Source organism: Lissotriton vulgaris, chromosome 6 (genome assembly GCF_964263255.1).
Source record: "Lissotriton vulgaris chromosome 6, aLisVul1.2, whole genome shotgun sequence".
In the NCBI taxonomy this organism is placed as follows: Eukaryota; Metazoa; Chordata; class Amphibia; order Caudata; family Salamandridae; genus Lissotriton; species Lissotriton vulgaris.
Window position 1 is genome coordinate 96,007,371 of NC_141694.1, and position 16,849 is coordinate 96,024,219.

The 16,849-nt window shown below is 45.7% G+C and overlaps 1 protein-coding gene across 2 annotated transcripts in view; it reads left to right on the top strand.

Moving 5' to 3' along the window:
• LOC147706850 (exportin-5-like) overlaps positions 1–16,849 on the top strand; it is a 2,308,032-nt gene that overhangs the window by 2,127,939 nt on the left and 163,244 nt on the right. For both annotated transcript variants that reach the window (XM_086926017.1, XM_086926018.1), the window contains exon 37: positions 15,175–15,312. In XM_086926017.1, coding sequence (XP_086782143.1) covers positions 15,175–15,312 — 138 coding nt within the window. The remainder of the gene's footprint in view (positions 1–15,174; positions 15,313–16,849) is intronic.

Consider the following 16,849-nt stretch of genomic DNA (forward strand, 5'->3'; position numbering starts at 1 on the left):
TTGCTATTGTGCGCACTCATTGCTTAAATCATTTTCCTATTATCCACAGGAACCTCTGTTTTCTCATATATAACTAGTACCCTGGTTCCATTGTAACTAGGGTTCCCCTGTCTTTTGCTGTAAAGTAGCATATGCAGGCTCTGCAGTGGAACCTGAAGTCTCTGTGGGCCCACCTCCATGGGACCTGGCGGAGCCCATTCAGGTTTTGGTCGGGACTGCATAAGACCGGCACTGGTGGCTCACCTAGAAATGGACCGCCAGAACACCCTTCTCCCAGTCCCACCCAACTCTTACAGTGGTGATAAATGCGTAATTGCTGGGATGATGAGAACTCCTTGGACAGGTGGAGATCAGCCGACTGTTGTCTCTGTCAGAGATCTGTCCCCACATCAATCTGTTGGAGTTGCAGGCCAATCGCCTAGCTGAAAGCCTTTCTACCATCCATAAAAGGAAGGCTAGTTCAGGTTCTGACGCACTACCCCATCACCATGTGGTACTGCAATAAGTAGGACAGGGAAGGGGGTCTTGTGCCAAGAGGTACTTCGAATCTGCAGCTGGCTGGAGTGTCAGTGCTTTAATCTGGCAGGGGGGACGAAGTCAGCCTGGCGAATTATGAATGCAGCTTCAGCCCCAGGGCCTTCTTCCAGCAATTGGCAGAATTCTGTCTAGATCTGTTTGCCACCGCCAATAAATAGTGTCAAAAGATTTGCATGTTGCTTTTTGGGACAAATTGTAGTCTGATGTGGCACTGGTAAAACTGACTTGTTTATGATCTCTGGCCCAGTAAGGACTGGCAGTGGGCACTGTTAATGTTTATTTGTCAGCCTTTATACGTTTACCAGACCAGCTTTCCTTGTTCAAATGACCTGTTGTGATGAGGTTTCATAAAGATTTGGCACATATGTTTCCCCACAATACTCTTTGTGATGTCACAGTGGAATCTTAATTTGGACCTCTTTTTCTTCATGTGCTCAGCTGTCCACTACTTCTACTGACTCTGAAGGCTGTGTTCCTTGTTGTGATACCGACAGCTCATCATGTTGGGGAACTCCAAACTCCCTAGGTGCAAGTGCCTTCCACCACATTGTTCCAGATCTAGTGGCAATGAAACCAGGGCGGCCTTTTTGCCTAAAAGGTTGTGGCTACTTTTTCTTCCTGGGAATCCATCAGTCCCCTAATGTTCTTTTCTCTGTCTCAACCCTCAAAAGAGGAGGAGGGACTCCATTTACTGGATCCGGAAGAGCTTTGAGCTTTTACATCGATTGCATCAAAGACCATTGGACGGACAATCAGCTTTTTGGTGGACAAAGAATGGTAATGACTTGCAGAAAAGGACTTTGTCAAGAAGGACAGTCCTCTAGATTAAAATCTGCCACACACTGGCCAAGAAGTAGCCCTAGAAGGATTGAGGGACAATTAACAAGAGCCAATGCTCTAACAAAGCTGTGGACCTCAGAGTGCTTGTTCTTGGCGTTTGTCAATCTGCAACATGGACATCAATGCGCACGTTTACAAAGCACTTCTACCTTGCAGCCACTCAGACCGGAAGGACATTTTAGCCATTCTATCCTGCAGTACTTTGATCTAATCCATTCTACAGTCCCACCGGCTTGGGGTACTAGTAGAAGTATCCATCAGAACTTACTTTCTGTAACGCTATTTCTGGTGAATAATCTATCTAGCTGCCGATTCCTCACAGCCTTCCCTCCTACCCATTCTGTGAAATGGTCGCTTTTTCCATCTAAAAGGTCCCAAACTAGAGAGCTTCACACTGGTACCTCTGATTGTTGTTGGGCTCTGCTTTCAAGCAGAGTCAAGGAAGAAATCAATCGTCTGTTTCCTGTTTAAGATGCCAGAATGTTAATGGCGCCATTCACGAACCTTTCAACACTCTGCCGAAGCGGGTGTAATCTACACGGGAGGTAAGCCCGTGCCTTTTCGCTGTTAAGAACGAGCAGCACGTTTCTGTTGCTATGATTAAACGTCTGCGTCCATACCGTCCGTCACACCGCACGCCGACTACTTCAGAGCACTGGTCTTGTATGTTCACGTTCTTTTAAATTGAGCACCTCACACTGCTCGTTTACGATAAAATGTATGTCAGACCGCTATAACTAGTAACCCTCAGAGTAGGTGTATTTCGATACACCAGGTGTTCACCTTTTCATTGTTATGCGCATTCTGTTTAGCAGAACGCGAAGACTTATTAATGGCGTTCACTTCTATCATGCCTCATAAATACCTATCTGACACTATTTGATTTGTTTTGCATGTTCATTTATCTGACTAGACAAGCACAATTTGTTTACAGCGTGACATCACCAAGATCTACCCCTTTGATTTATCCACAACCAAACCGCATGCAGTGTTTAGTAATTTAATCTTTTGATGAAGATAACTGTGAATATTAATTTAGAATGTGTGGGTCCTCATACAGCAAACCTTGTTTCTATTCAGATTTCCCTGACAAAGTGCCCAGGGTGGCACAAAATGCATTGGAAACACCACCTAATGAATTGAGAAAATAATAGAAATATGTGAGTTACAACATATACAAAAGAACATATTTATGCATGGAATAAATATGATCATTTTTGAAGAAGAATCGCCTTGGAAACTTCTTTTTGGGTACATTGATGAAAGAATACTTCAAAATTCAAAATATCTTTATTTCGGTAAAATTTTACCATAAAAGACGTTTGTAAAAAACATTTCATTTAAATGATTTATACAGCAAGTTATAAAATTCATAAAAACATCACTAGAAAAAAATCCTTGTATGCTAAAAACAAGTATGCACTCAAGTCTGTATTTTAAGACATTTCCTTCTGATAGACCAGAGAGCGCCCAAGTACTTGGCCATAGCAAACACAATATGGTCCGACAGATCAGTTTTTAAGACTCTAAAGGCGGCCAGACACCTCTCGAATCCCAGATTCCTACATAGGGGAACAATCCAGTACCTTCGGATCTCTCGATAAGCTGGACAGAAAAAAAGGATGTGGAGCTCACTTTCATCCAAAATTCTGCACGCTGGACAGGTGCTGCTTGGATCATCACTCCATTTAGATGTGAGAGTTCTAATGGGGAGAGACCCATGCCTCCACTGAAGGTATAATTCTCTCAGTTCCGAGGGATACATTTTATCCAGAGTTTGTTCCATGTTGTAGTTAACCTTGTGGGACAAAAAGGAAGCTGTCAGAGTCCCGAGATGTTGATGATTAAGTAGCAAGAAAAGTTTGCTTTCACGGTATGACTTGGCTAGTTCCCTTTTAGAAAGGATATGGCACGTGTTCAGAGGGTCAGACCACATTGTTGAGAGACCCAGGGCCTCCAATTCTAGTTTGATGGAATTGAGCCATTTAATTTTTCCAGCACCTGGGATAGCAAGAACCTCCCAGAGTCCTTCCCTGTAGCTGGCCAATTCTGGAGTTGTCCATAGTCTACGCCAGAAGGCCAGTGGGCGTAAAGCCAGATCCTCATCAAGCGGGCATAGGCCTAAGTCCATCCTGAGGGGGACAAGGGGAGTGCTCAGTGGTAACTCAACAAGGTTGCGAATGAATTTATTTTCCACCTTCAGCAGCATTGATGTTTTTTCATGGCCCCAGAGTTCAGACCCATAGATGACCGCCCCCTTAGCCTGAGATTTGTATATCTGTAATGGAGGGCCAATGGGCCTGATTGAGGATTTATTGCTTGCCAGGAGTTTCATTATGCCTCCCGAATGCTGGGTCAATTTAAGTGCAGCCTTCTCCAGGTGTGAGCTCCAGGTAAATTTGTCATTTAGCACAATTCCCAAGTATTCGAAGGTTTTTACTCTTTCAAGCCTGATGTGTGCAATACTTGGACTAAAGTGGAATTTCTGTGGGGGGTTGAGGACCATGAATTTCGTTTTGATGGCGTTGATTTCTAATCCATGGGCCTCACAGAAGTCGACAAAGCCGTCGAGGATGCGCTGAATGCCTTTTGCCGACTTTGATAATAGCAGTGTGTCGTCGGCAAACATGATGGCTGGCACCCTCTCAGCGGCCAGTTTTGGGGCGTCAGAGTTAGGTACACCCGCTAAGTGGGTGATTACCCCGTTGACATAGAGGCAGAACAGGGTTGGTGCAAGCACACAACCCTGCCTTACCCCCCTGCCCTGCCAACGGGGAACCTCTCGGACAATGCACCCATCCTGCCACATCTAACCTGGGCAAAGTTAGTGCTGTGGAGGCGGATTATCATATTCAAAAGACCTTCGGGGACAATACTAATCGCAGACGCGAAACTTTGAAGCAGGGCCCAGAGGGTCGTACTCTAAGATTAGAGGACGCATTTATCGTTTTATGAGCAACACTTTAAGGTCAAGAAAGTGAAACCTCTGTGGCACGCAACAAATCTTCAAACTCATTTACAGGAGCTTGTGTGCAATCAAACCCAGTTCTGATTTCAAGAAAGAAACTGCCATCAACGCACAGGGGTGACTAATATGCTGCTCCATTGTCACCTCTGGGTTGGAACGAAGCCATCGCGGAGCCACATGCGACTACCTACCGGCACTTGTGAACAATGCTGTTTTAATCTTCCAGATCCAATCTACCTACATTCTAAAGAAGAGGAATCTGAGGTTAGATAGAGTATCCCCAGAAAGAGTGTAGCTTGTTCATCTAGCACATTGCTTAGTCTTTTAGAAATAAAACCACATTTTGAAAATTTCTAACATTCCCTTTAAAATTACTGTTTCATTTTCAAAAATTAAAACGCTCGGGGGAGGAGTCCGGCCACCGGCCCCAACATCCTGAGGTCCATCCTGCCCCCTGAGCCCAGAAAACGACACCGGAGGTCGTTTAGTCCAGGAGTCCGGGGATATCGTGGACCGAAGTTGTGCCCGTTCCAAATCTGGGCCTACTGAGAGTGGAAGCCGGGATCTGGAGTGAGCGCGCCAGCCGCTCCCGTGTTCAACAACATTGAGGACCCGAAACCGGAGGTTGCCGGTCAGGTCCTTCAGAGGAGCAGCTCTAAAGGCGGTGATGGCAGCGCGTGGCACTGGTGAGACAGTGAGACACCCCCCTCCTCTGCGGAGTAACTCGGGTGCCGGAGGGCTTTGAAATCGGCCTGATTATTGAGGACGGCGGGGGCCAGTGTAATACATCCTTATCTTGGCGGAGGATGGGAGTGGGTCGAGGTGCTGTTGGGGCCCTCCTCCCCGACTAACCCTCTAGTGCTTCGGTGCCATTACCAGGAGTAACCCTGGCATAATTAAGGGATCGCTCCGGTGACTGCCGTGCTACAGCCCCCTGTGCCCGTTGGGGGGGACACACTCTTCGCTTGTTGGGGACCCAGTGCCAACGCTGCCAGCCTGGAGTGAGGCAAACGGAGCAGTGGTTCTCTTGGAGCCGGAATGTAAGGTGGCCCTGAAAGGGAGAGCTGGAGGTGCAGGGGTGCCTTGAGGCAAGTGGCCGCCGTCTTATTTTGATCGGTTGCCAGAGTGGCAGCCTTCCACTTGGCGGGTGGCCTGCTCTGAGACTTTGCTGGGGAAGCAACTATACTTTGACCCTGGAGTGCAGGAATACCGGGAGTGGCGCAATCATATTGTTGACTGGACTGGGCATTAAACTCCACACAAAATGACGTCCAAGCTGGATGGAGAGAAGCACTTTTCCAGGAGACGGAGAGCCCAGAAGCCAGTGCAGACTAACAAATTAGACTGTTATTCTCTGCCTAAAGGCTCGCCATCCGGATCGGGGTCTCCAGTTGTCGTTTCGGGGGTGCCCCCAGACCGGGGAGGGAAAGTCACCCTACAGGACATCATGGGAGCTATAGACGGTGTTAAATCCTCCCTGAAGCAGCAAATGGTGACGCTGGATGCCAAATTGGACACGGTATCTATTGAAGTAAACCTCATACGAGCGGACCTCACTAAAGTAAACAAGAAGGTCAAATCATCAGACATTAAGACTTACAGTCTGGTTGATGATGTTGTCCAGCTCCAGCAGGATGTGCGGGTGCTCAAATCCTATCATGAACAAGCGGAATGCAAGCTGGATGAGTATGAAAGTAGGGCCCGGCGAAACAACATTCACATTCTGTGGCTCCCTGAGAGGTCAGAGGGGCCTGCCCGACCTATTTGTGGAGGATCTCATCCTCAAACATCTCCAGCCTAAAGGTCTCAGTAATTATTTTACAGTTGAACGTGCACATAGAGGGCCCGGGGGACCCCTTTGATCGACAGAATATTAAACTTTCGGGACAGAGATCTCATCCTGCAGACAGCAAGGGTTGGAGGCCCCGTCCAGTTTGAGAACGCCACCCTCTCCTTTTTCCCGGATTTCACGCAGGCAGTACAAAAACAGCGCAAATTTTCTGGCAGTCAAAAAGAAACTAAGAGACAAGAGGATTGAAATATGCTATGATGTTTCCCGCACGTTTGAGAGTGGAGGTGTGCGGGAAGGTTTGGTTCTTTGACAATCCGGATGTTGTATCTGATTGGCTGGACACTCTCCCTCGGGATGAAGCGGAATCACCGGGCCGATCAGAGGAGAAGGTGGTGTTGGAACAGGAATGAGACGCCTCTAACCCCTCTAGCGTAACTTTAACTTTACAATGTGATCGGGAGTGAGTGAGATCGGACTGCAGCGTGGCCTTCTGGAACTTTGAGTGTTGACATGAGAATGGGCTCGGGGGGGAAATTTGTTGCATTTGGGGGTTCGGGCGGGGGTGGTGCAGCGGGATCCTCTTCCAGTTTTTCTTTCTTTTAAGTGTTAGGGGCGACAGGCACTCTGCAGTTTTCAGCGGGCAGTTTCGAGCCCAATGGGCAGGGCAACAGGGTTGGGGGGATTTGGGGGGAAATGTTAATTGTTAGTGTTCTTAGATTTGTAGGTTTCATCAGCATTTTATATTGGTCTAATAGGCAGCATGTGGAGGGATGCGGGCGGTGCTGGGTAGACGATGGGGGGTAGTGAAATAAAAGTACTGAGTTGGAACGTTAACGGGCTGGGGGACAAAATTAAACAGAGTGTTGTTCTTCAATTTCTCAAGAGGCAGGCGCCGGATGTGGATCTGCTTCAGGAAACTCACTTAGTTGGTAACTGATGTAACGCACTACACAGAATGCGATATAAATTGATTGCACATTCGGGGTTCACATCTGGTTCTAGAGGGGTAGGAGTATTGATCCGCACGGCATTTCCACTGTCGGTTACCTCCACTTGGGAGGATGGGAGGGGTAGGTATGTCGGAGTCACGGGCATGTGGGAGGGGTCCACATAACGTTTCTTTCCATTTATGTCCCCCCAGGGTTTCATGGTACGACATTAGCAGATTTGGGGTCGGTCCTCCTGTTGCTCCCGGAGGGTTTTTTAATTTTGGGAGGCGACTTTAATGCGGTTGTCTCAGGATTGATGGACAGGCATCCCCCTTGAGAAATGGGGCAGGCGATGCGATGGCTACCTGACTTTATGGAGGCAATGAGTTTGGTTGACTGCTGGAGATTGCTGCACCCTGATCTGAAGCAATATACTTTCCATTCTGGGGTGCACAATAGTCTTTCGCGATTGGACTACTGTCTGGTCCCGGCTGCATAAGCTTCATATGTAACGAAGGTCAGTAACTTGGCCAGAGGGATTTCGGACCATTCTCCACTATGGGTCCATGTTGTCGTACACCACTGCCCAGCAGGGCGAGTGGCCCCCTTAAACCCATGGTATTTACGTAATCCCAAAATTCGGAAAGACCTTCTTGCTAATTTAGAAGAATATTTTGTCACTAATGTGGGGTCTGTCTCCTCTTCGGTTTCCTTATGGGAGGCTTTTAAAACTGTTGTTAGGGGGTAGGCTTTGTCGGTGATGGCGGGCGCTAAGAGGGAGAAGCAGAGGGAGGTGGTGGAGTTGGAGACTGCAATTGAGGGGTTGGAAAGGGATTTGGAACTAGAGGTGAAGCAGTGTAGGCTTCATCAGCTAAGCCTCAAACAATACGACTACAAAGCGCTAGTCACGGACAGGGCAAAAGCTCTTGTCAGGGAGCAACAGGGTAGGCTTTATGATTTGGGAGACAAGGCAGGAAAACTCATTGCATGGTTGGATAAGAAGGACTGGGCCAGCCAACTGGTCCCTGAACTTATGACGGAGGAAGGTGAAAGACTCACAGACCCACAGCGTATAGTAGATGAATTTGCCAAACACATCCATACTGTTTATTCTTCGGTCTCGTCTTGCCCGGAGGCTGACTCCCATCTTTTACTCCGAGACATACAACTTCCATATCTCTCCATGGAAGATAAAAATGTTATGGATAGTGAACTCACTGCAGATGAGATTGCTTTGGCTTCAGGTAAAGCATAGGGCCCTAATGGTCTCCCTATAGAACTGTATAAGCTTAGACCGGATCGCCTTGCGCCCTACCTGAAAGATATGTTTTTGGAGTCCAGAGAAAGAGGAACCCTCCCGAGGGACCAGAGGGTCGCATTAATAGTAGTGATACACAAGGAGGGAAAGGTCAAAACCAGCTGTTTCTCTGCTCAATGCCGAGCCCAAGATTTTGGCCAAATTATTGGCAAACAGACTGATCAAGGTTAAAACAGATCTGGTTCACCCCGACCAATCGGGCTTTATGCCCCACAGAAATACGGCTTTGAATTTGCGTAGATTGCACGGAGTCTTAGCCAGGGCTCAGACACTGCAAGAACCGGCTATAATTGCGTCATTAGACGCAACAATGGCATTTGATGCGATTGAATGGCCATATCTATGGGCAGTATTGACTAAGTTTGGGTTTGGCCCTGGATTTATTGGCTGGGTACGCCTGCTGTATTCGGAGCCACTTGCACAAGTAGCAGTAAATAACAAAGTCTTGGCCTCCTTCTTATTGGGACGAGGTACCCGACAGGGTTGCCCGCTGTCCCCCCTTCTTTTTGCACTGTTGATAGAGCCTCTGGCCGCTTGGATACACTGGGAGCCTTCGATCCTTGGTCTGCGGTGGTCCCCTGACTGGGAGGACCGCATATCGTTATATGCGGACAATATTTTGCTTTATTTGGCCTCCCCCGTAAATCTCTCATTGTGATTTTTGATGTCCTTGCCTCCTTCGGGAGAAACTCTGGCCTTTCCATCAATTGGACCAAATCTGTTTTATTTGTTTTAAAGGGTGATCCTCCTGTACCTCCTAGAAACTGTCCTATACAGTTTAGTGTAGAAGGGTTTAAATATTTGGGGATTTTTGTGTCGCTAGATTCGTCACTTAGGTTTTCTCGTAATCTTCTTCCCCCTCTTCATCGACTTAGGAGTAATATATCCAATTGGAAGAAGCTCCCTCTCTCATTATTGGGCAGAGCGGCACTATTTAAAATGATGGCCCTCCCATGCTTTATTTACTCTTTGCAAATTCCTCGGATGTGGTGCCCTCAAGTTATTACAGTGAAATTGAGACTGTACAGCGTAGTTTGTTGTTGGAGGGGAGGCCTTGCATTGCATTGCATAAGTTGATTCTTTCTTGGTACGATGGAGGCATTGCCCTCCCTGATATCAAAAGGTGCTATTGGGCGGCCCACTTAGCGGCAATTAATAATTGTACGTATGGCTGGGTCAATGACCCTGGCTACGCCATGGACAAATGGCTACTTCCCGGTAACAACTATAACAGAGCCCTATACTCTCAACCTAACAGGGTGACATTAAAAGGTCCTACTAAGCATTCTGTTCACGTCTGGCATGGGGCCACAGACTCATTGGGTTGGAAAAACAAGTTGACAATGGCTACCCCGCTTTGGGACTCCGAGCGGCTTGGCAAGCTGTGGAAGACGAAAGGCTTTGATAAGTGGGAACTCATAGGGATCTCCACGGTTAAAGATGTCTGGGGGAAGGAGGAGATTAAATCATTTGAAGAAATGCAGAAGGAATATAAACTTGCACACTCTGAATACTTTCGGTATGGACAGGCCCGGCATTCTCTCCTGTCATTATTGCCCGTAGGGCTGAACCCTCAGGCTTCCCCTTTGGAAGATAGAATACTAGATGGCCATCTGCCTGACAAAACGATCTCTCTAATATACAAAAAGCTGATTAACCACAGAACTGACTCTCTTGAGGTGCTTAGAGACAAGTGGTCACAAGATGGAATTGAACTAGATGAGGAAGACTGGCAGTCAGCTGTGTCCTCCCCTAAAGAGGTTGCAATCCCAGCTCGCCTCGGATGTATGATATCCCAACGCATGCTTTTACCACGCATGCTTTTACATCGCAACTTTTACAACGCATGCCTTTACAACGCATAGTGTTGAGGGGTGCTGGATAGTGAATAGTTTAATTTACTATTCCAACTCCAGTCCCCGTGGATAGTAGGGAAGGTGTTGGATAGTAAATTAAATGTATTCCCTATCCTAGAGCGCACCCCAGCGCAATGCGTTGTAATGGTTTGCGTTGTAAAAGTTGCGATGTAAAAGCACTGCGTGGTAAAAGTTGCGTTGTAAAGGATGCTTCCCGCTCGCCTCCGACTGGCTCAACTCAAAATTTTACACGGGCCTTAGATTGGTAAGTATGGGACTTTCTGACTCTGGGCTTTGTAAAAGGAACTGTGGTCTAGTTGGTACATTTATGCATATCATTTGGTAGTGTGAATATGTCACCACATACTGGCGCAGTATAAATAACACTATTCTGTGCACGGAGTTTCCCTTTCCCGGAGGCGAGGAGATGCTTACTTAACATATGGGAACCTACTGGCTTAAATAATTTGCAGACGCAATGGGTTTCTCTGGGTTATATGCTCGCCAAACGTAATATTGCACTGTTATGGGGAGCGGAGCAGGCCCCCTCACTGGAAGGGTGGGAAAACAACTTAGATTGGTGTATGATCAGGGAGAAGACTACGTATCTGCCTAGAGGACGCCCTCGGAAATGGTCACTGATTTGGGGGCCTTGGAATAGTTACAGAGGAGAAATTTGCACACCGCCCTTTGATGCTGCACCTGATGATTACCCCTCTCCGTGAAGTTCCGAAATTTCTTTTGAATTTTGTTATCCTGTCACCCCATGATGTGTGCTCAGCTACCGTAATTGACCCTCTGTAATATATTCCTTTGCTGATGTTTGTTTCAATAAAAAGAAATGTAAAAAAAAAAATTAAAATGCTCGGAACCGCTGTATTATATTATCATATAGTCAAGTACAAGATCTCACATCCTTTCAGGGGAAATACAAGAACGGTCAGCAACAACATGTGGCTCCTATCAGAGAACCTATCATGACTCATGATGAATGGGCAAAAGCCTTTAGGCGTTTTTTGGTCTGACTGCAACAACTCAAAGCTACTTTCAAATCAGCTTCATATGATCCTCAAGTGCTGGAGGCATTGCCAACTAGACCTCTTCTCCAGCAGTCACTAGTAACCAGGTTATTTTCTTGAGCTTTTCCTCATTTTTCCTGCCCTTTATCATCATCCACAAAGGCAAGAAGGGACTATGTACCCTGTATAAGCATGGTGGAAGCAGTATAGGTTAACCAATCTATTCACATTCTCTTGCTGCCCATCGAATACCCTTAAGATCTATCCAACTGTTTTGTTGAAGCAAATGAGCTAGGTTCTACATCACAATTTAAAATCCTCAAACGTCAGAGCCTGGCTACGGCCATATATAGTTTGGTCATTTGGACACCCTATACAGTGCAAAGAAATCCTAGTGAAGGCAGTGGCAGTTGAAAACATTTTATATTTGCAAAGTCCTCACTTTTTGAATACACCAGGTGCCAGACTGGATCCAGAAACTGTCAATAGCAATACCACACCAGCACTGGTTGTTGACACTGGAAACAATGCTACTGTAATATCAGTGGAGCCATAAAGCTTACAACCCAGCGTCCTGTGTTGGTCCCCCCTTTTTTTAAAAAAAAAATTTTTTAGTGGTTCCCAAAACTGATTAAGAACTCTGTCTTCTCTGAGCTTTTGTGAATAAAGTGCAGTGCATTGCGATGTCTCCACCTAAACGTTCAGGGTTTAAACCCTTGGGGGAGTTTGATAGACAGAGATCCACTGCAGGCTTGCTTGATATTTGCTTGTGGTATCTGGGGTTGAAACCTGACACAAGGTCATGTGACTCCTGCCTCAACATGCATCCCAAGGCAATAAAAGAACAGGAAGTCAAGCTGTTCATGGCCCAGACTCCGGGATGACAGTCGGCTCAGCGCAGATCTCACCCAAGATCCAGATACACCTCCTCTCTATCTTCCAAGCCTTCCAGTAAAGAAGTGTTACAACCACAAAAAGAGGAAGAGGGAATGTTGATTTTCTCCCAGACGTAAGTCGCCACAAGACTCCCCTCTTTGGAAGCGGAGTTTGTCATAATTCCACTTGGGGAAATGGCTCTAGCGGCGCCACTGACAATGGCTCTGGTCTCATAGCCTTCTTTTGAACTGGTTCTTCCTATGCCTCCGTCGGTTCCACTGCAAGTCAACGTGCGTCCTCAGACTACTTTTGAGTTTTCAACTCTTGGAGAACATCCAACAGTGTTTCGCAGTGCTATGCTTGAAACGTTTAAATGGGAGACAGTCCCATCAGGAGTGCTTTTGGGTCCCATGGAGCACTTTGAGATGCCTTTTGTGTTAATGCCAATGGACCCTGCCCAGGTGCCGTTTGCCCCCTTACCTTCTCTGAGGCAATGCCGACACCCGTTTTTCACCAGTAAAGTCATGTACTGTGCTGCAACGACCGCTACCCCAAGACCGTTGTCTCCAATTTGTTTCCAGTACCTTTGGGTTCATTAAGGAATCAACAACCTTGGAAATCGAAGGAAGTCATCTACAACTCCAGGTGGACAGCCCAATGTTTAATGAAGTAGCGGCAACTGCGTAAGGAACAGACAAAGGGGGCTCGTAAGAGATGGTGGAATACTATGCATGACCTCTTCAGATGTGATTCAGATCCCCTGGAGCATGCATGATCTTGTTCCCCATGACATAGCAGGGAGGTGGTACACTTGTTACCTCCACTGCCCTTAAAAACAGCTGATTACCTTGCTCTCAGGAGTGCAAGGAGTCTCAATCCATCGCCAGAGTCTGTGATGGAGTTCCCTGCTGGTACATCTTCCTCCTGATGTGACCTCTTTTCGTTCGGTTATCCGCAAGGCAGCAGAGGTCCTTGAATTGCCGTTTTCAGTGGTGGAGACCAACTCCAACCTCATGACTAAGGTGTTGCAGCCAGCGGCGCAATCTTCTGAGCTGTTGCTGACTTTCATTGAGGCCCTCTTAAAGCTAGTCATCCTAGGAAAAATCTACTAGTGCTCCATTTGTAGTAGTTTAGTGTTGTGAATGTGCATCTGGCTTCAGGAGGAGAGTACTTACCCATTCCACCATATCATTAATGATTAAATAAAAATGCAAATTACCCAACTTATCTCTAGAGACAACAACTATCTTTGCTTTCAGGGAGATCCCTACAGCAGGTGCCTTAAATCCATAAGATATTTTACAATGCAGACTTTGCGACAAATTGAGAAGAATACATTTACTCTACACTTTTCTCTGTGTTGACAACTTCTTTGTGCTAGAGTTTAAAAAATAAATGAATAGTTTGAGGTCCAGATTTTACATTGGGGTTGCAAAACCTTTTCTTACGCAACCCAGACGCAAAATGTAATTTAATTTGTTAAATCTTGTAATGAGCTTGGGTTGTAATGTTGCTTTCTGTGATGCCAAGTCACGCGCTGAGATGTCATTTGCACACTGCCTAACTTGGTTAGTTCCCCCCCCACTCCTCTTTTTAGGACTTGTGCCCTGTTAGATGGCATATTCCGCAAGCACTTTCTTGTGAGTGTCTAATGGGCTGCTCCAGTGGGGAGGGGCCAGATATTTCCCAAGGGAGAATGCAGGATCCAGTCACCCAGGACAGGTTAGAGGTCAGAAGGAGAAAATGGTCAATACAAGAGAATGATTGGTGTGACACTGAATAACAGCTAGATGCTTTTTCATTGGATTTTACAGACATCACATGCCCTTATGAGTTTACGCAACCCAAGAGAAGAGTGGCCAGAAAGGAGGTGCACACTTGTCCTGCCTCTCCAAAGCCATTTCAAGCATCACTTTTCAGCCCTTCTTGGAAGGACACACGTCCTGAGCTTCTAAGGGAGGGTGTGGGGTGGCTCTCCCTGACACGAGGTACATATTTTGTTTTTAGATTAAATGAATATGGACTGTGGAGGGTCAGTTCCTTGAATATCTTTCTAACCCCACATGTTGTTCTCAGGCAGTCACCTTTCTGCACCTCCATGAAGTCAACTGGGTGCCACCACTAAACCCCAGGTTCTCTGAATATTAGGCTTTAAAATAAATGTATGATTGAGGTTTGAGGTGAGTGGGGCTCCATGCACTCCGGTGGCTTAAGGGTGTTGATAATGGGTTGTCCGAGGGAGAGAGACTACAGACACAGAGTAATGGAGTCATCTGGAACGTCCCTTTAACCTTATCTGCCGTTGGATGTTCATTCCTATTCATAGCATTGAATCTCCATGCCTCCTTAAACCAATTTTCAAACTGAGAGAAAAAAAAATCAGATACAAAAACCTTGGCTATTTATTAACATTATTTTATTTACATCTTTTTAAAAAAATACCCAGCGCAGAAAATGTATTTAATTTTCCTATTCTGAAAAACAAAACCTGAAATACAATTTCTACCATAGGAATTCAGAGCTCCCACAGACTAAAACCTACTGATGTTTGGGCCCAATTTACAAAAGTAATCTGAGACAAAATCCTAACTTTATGACTTTCGTTATTCACAAAAGGCATTTAGGAGAAGTAAAGTTAGGAGTCCTAACTGTACTCCTCCTAATCTGAGACAAAATCCTAACTTTACGACTTTCAGCATTCACAAAAGGCATTTAGGAGTAGTTAAGTTAGGATTCCGAAGTTTACTACTCCTAAATGCCTTTTCTGAATGCTGAAAGTCGTAAAGTTAGGATTTTGTCTCAGATTACTTTTGTGACTCAGGCCCTTTATCCTTGAGAGAGAAAAGGAGCCGCCCACCACTTCCAGCCTGTGTTGCAGGGACAGGTGACCTCACAGGGAGGCTCTGGGCAACTTCACACTTTGGAGTGCTCATTTAAGGGTGATTAGACCGATAGACTTGGCCCATGGTCTGTGATGGCCAAGAGGAAAGGCTCGGCGATTCAACAGTTGACCACTCATTGCGCTTTCTCTTGTTTCAGGTAATCTTCGAGGCTCTACCTGTGGAATCTGTGACGTTTTATTTTTCCACGGTACTGAAAGTGCTGCAGCAGATGAGCTACGATAAATTAAGCGCCAGTGCTCTTGAGCGACTGGCCTTCCAGATGTACCTGTCTTTGGTAAGTTTGCCATCAACATTTTTCAACACAAGTAGTTAAGCTGGGGGCTACTCTACACTGTCATCTTTCCAGGGGATACACTGCACAATGGGTGGCATTAAATAGTACAATTTGTGGTATGCTTTGCCACAAAACGGCAACAGCCTCATTTCTCTTGACCACAATAAAGTTGCAAGTGAGGGAGAAGAAAAAACAGAAGTAACTTCAGATTGTTTTTTGTGTAATGCTGCAGGCATTGGAGGCCAGAATTGTGCTTGTTTCGTCACCTTAATTAAATCAAGCGCCCCTTGCACTTCTTGTATTTATGAACCTACCAGTAACTACTGCTGCATTAGTTATTCCAAACAATTTCCATCTAACTTTCCTACGACTTTCGTTAGCAATTACCTCTTGTTCGTATATTCCAGTTTAAAAACACTAGCAAAGGTTGGATCTTTTCACAATATCTCGTTGTAATATCTGCTGTTCCCTTCATCGCAGTGTGAGGGGGATGAAGAGGAGCGGCAGGCACCATTGCTATAAAAATGAGTTCTAACATGAATATGTGATGTGTTAGAAATAGGGTCAGCTCATCCACCTACTTCACCTTGTCACACTTAATTGCCTTTATAGTGCTTTCTTTTAAGCTTTCCAGAAAGAATTGAATCTATAGCTAAATTTCAAGGATTACTTAACACACAGATGTCAATTTTTGAAATACTTCGCAGTGTCAAACTGGATCTGGAAAACATTCGCTCTGCTAGTAAGGGCGAGCTGGTGCCAGCCCAGCTCTGCATCCCGAGTTTGCTTAAAGTGTAATGAATGTGGCTTATCTGCACCCTGAAGATGCTTCCCTACACCCACTGTATCGATCTGTTTTTACTTCTCACCATGGATGCCTGGATTCAGAGCACACTCCATCTTCTCATGGCATTTAGCAACGTGTGACACCATTTTATTTGTATGTTTTCTCTATTTGTATCTGAAGATATACCTGCCTGAGCCAAAGTAGAAACTCTGATCAACATGCAGGTACAGCATGTTTTATGACTTTATGGACACATCAGTGGTAGCAGCCCAGCTACTTTGAAAGCAGTTGGTAATGAGTCTACTTGAAAGAGTGTCTGTTAGACAGATAAGTTACTTTGGATGCTATTCTAATAGATAAGTAACTTCCTGCACATTTATTTTAGCAGTTTTATTTAGCACAAACCCAAGCAAAGGTATTGGAGTGCTTTACATGTGCATCAATATCATTACGCAAGGTCACATTAATTTTTTTACTTTCTCACAGTCTCATAGATTCCACATAGCCATCCAACCTCACCACTTGCTGAGGGGTGTCAATTCTTTGCAGTTTCTTGTTTGCTTTCTTCTCTGCAGGTGTTGTTTTACATACTGAAGGTAAGGCAGAACTGACATTACCGCTGATTGTTGATGCCTTGATGGGTTTGCTTAGTCACTTCCAGCGATGTCATGTGAATCTGTATCTAGCACCACTACAGTGCTACCTATCTCCAGGAATGACCAGTTTCTGAAAATCTTCCAGATCAAGCCT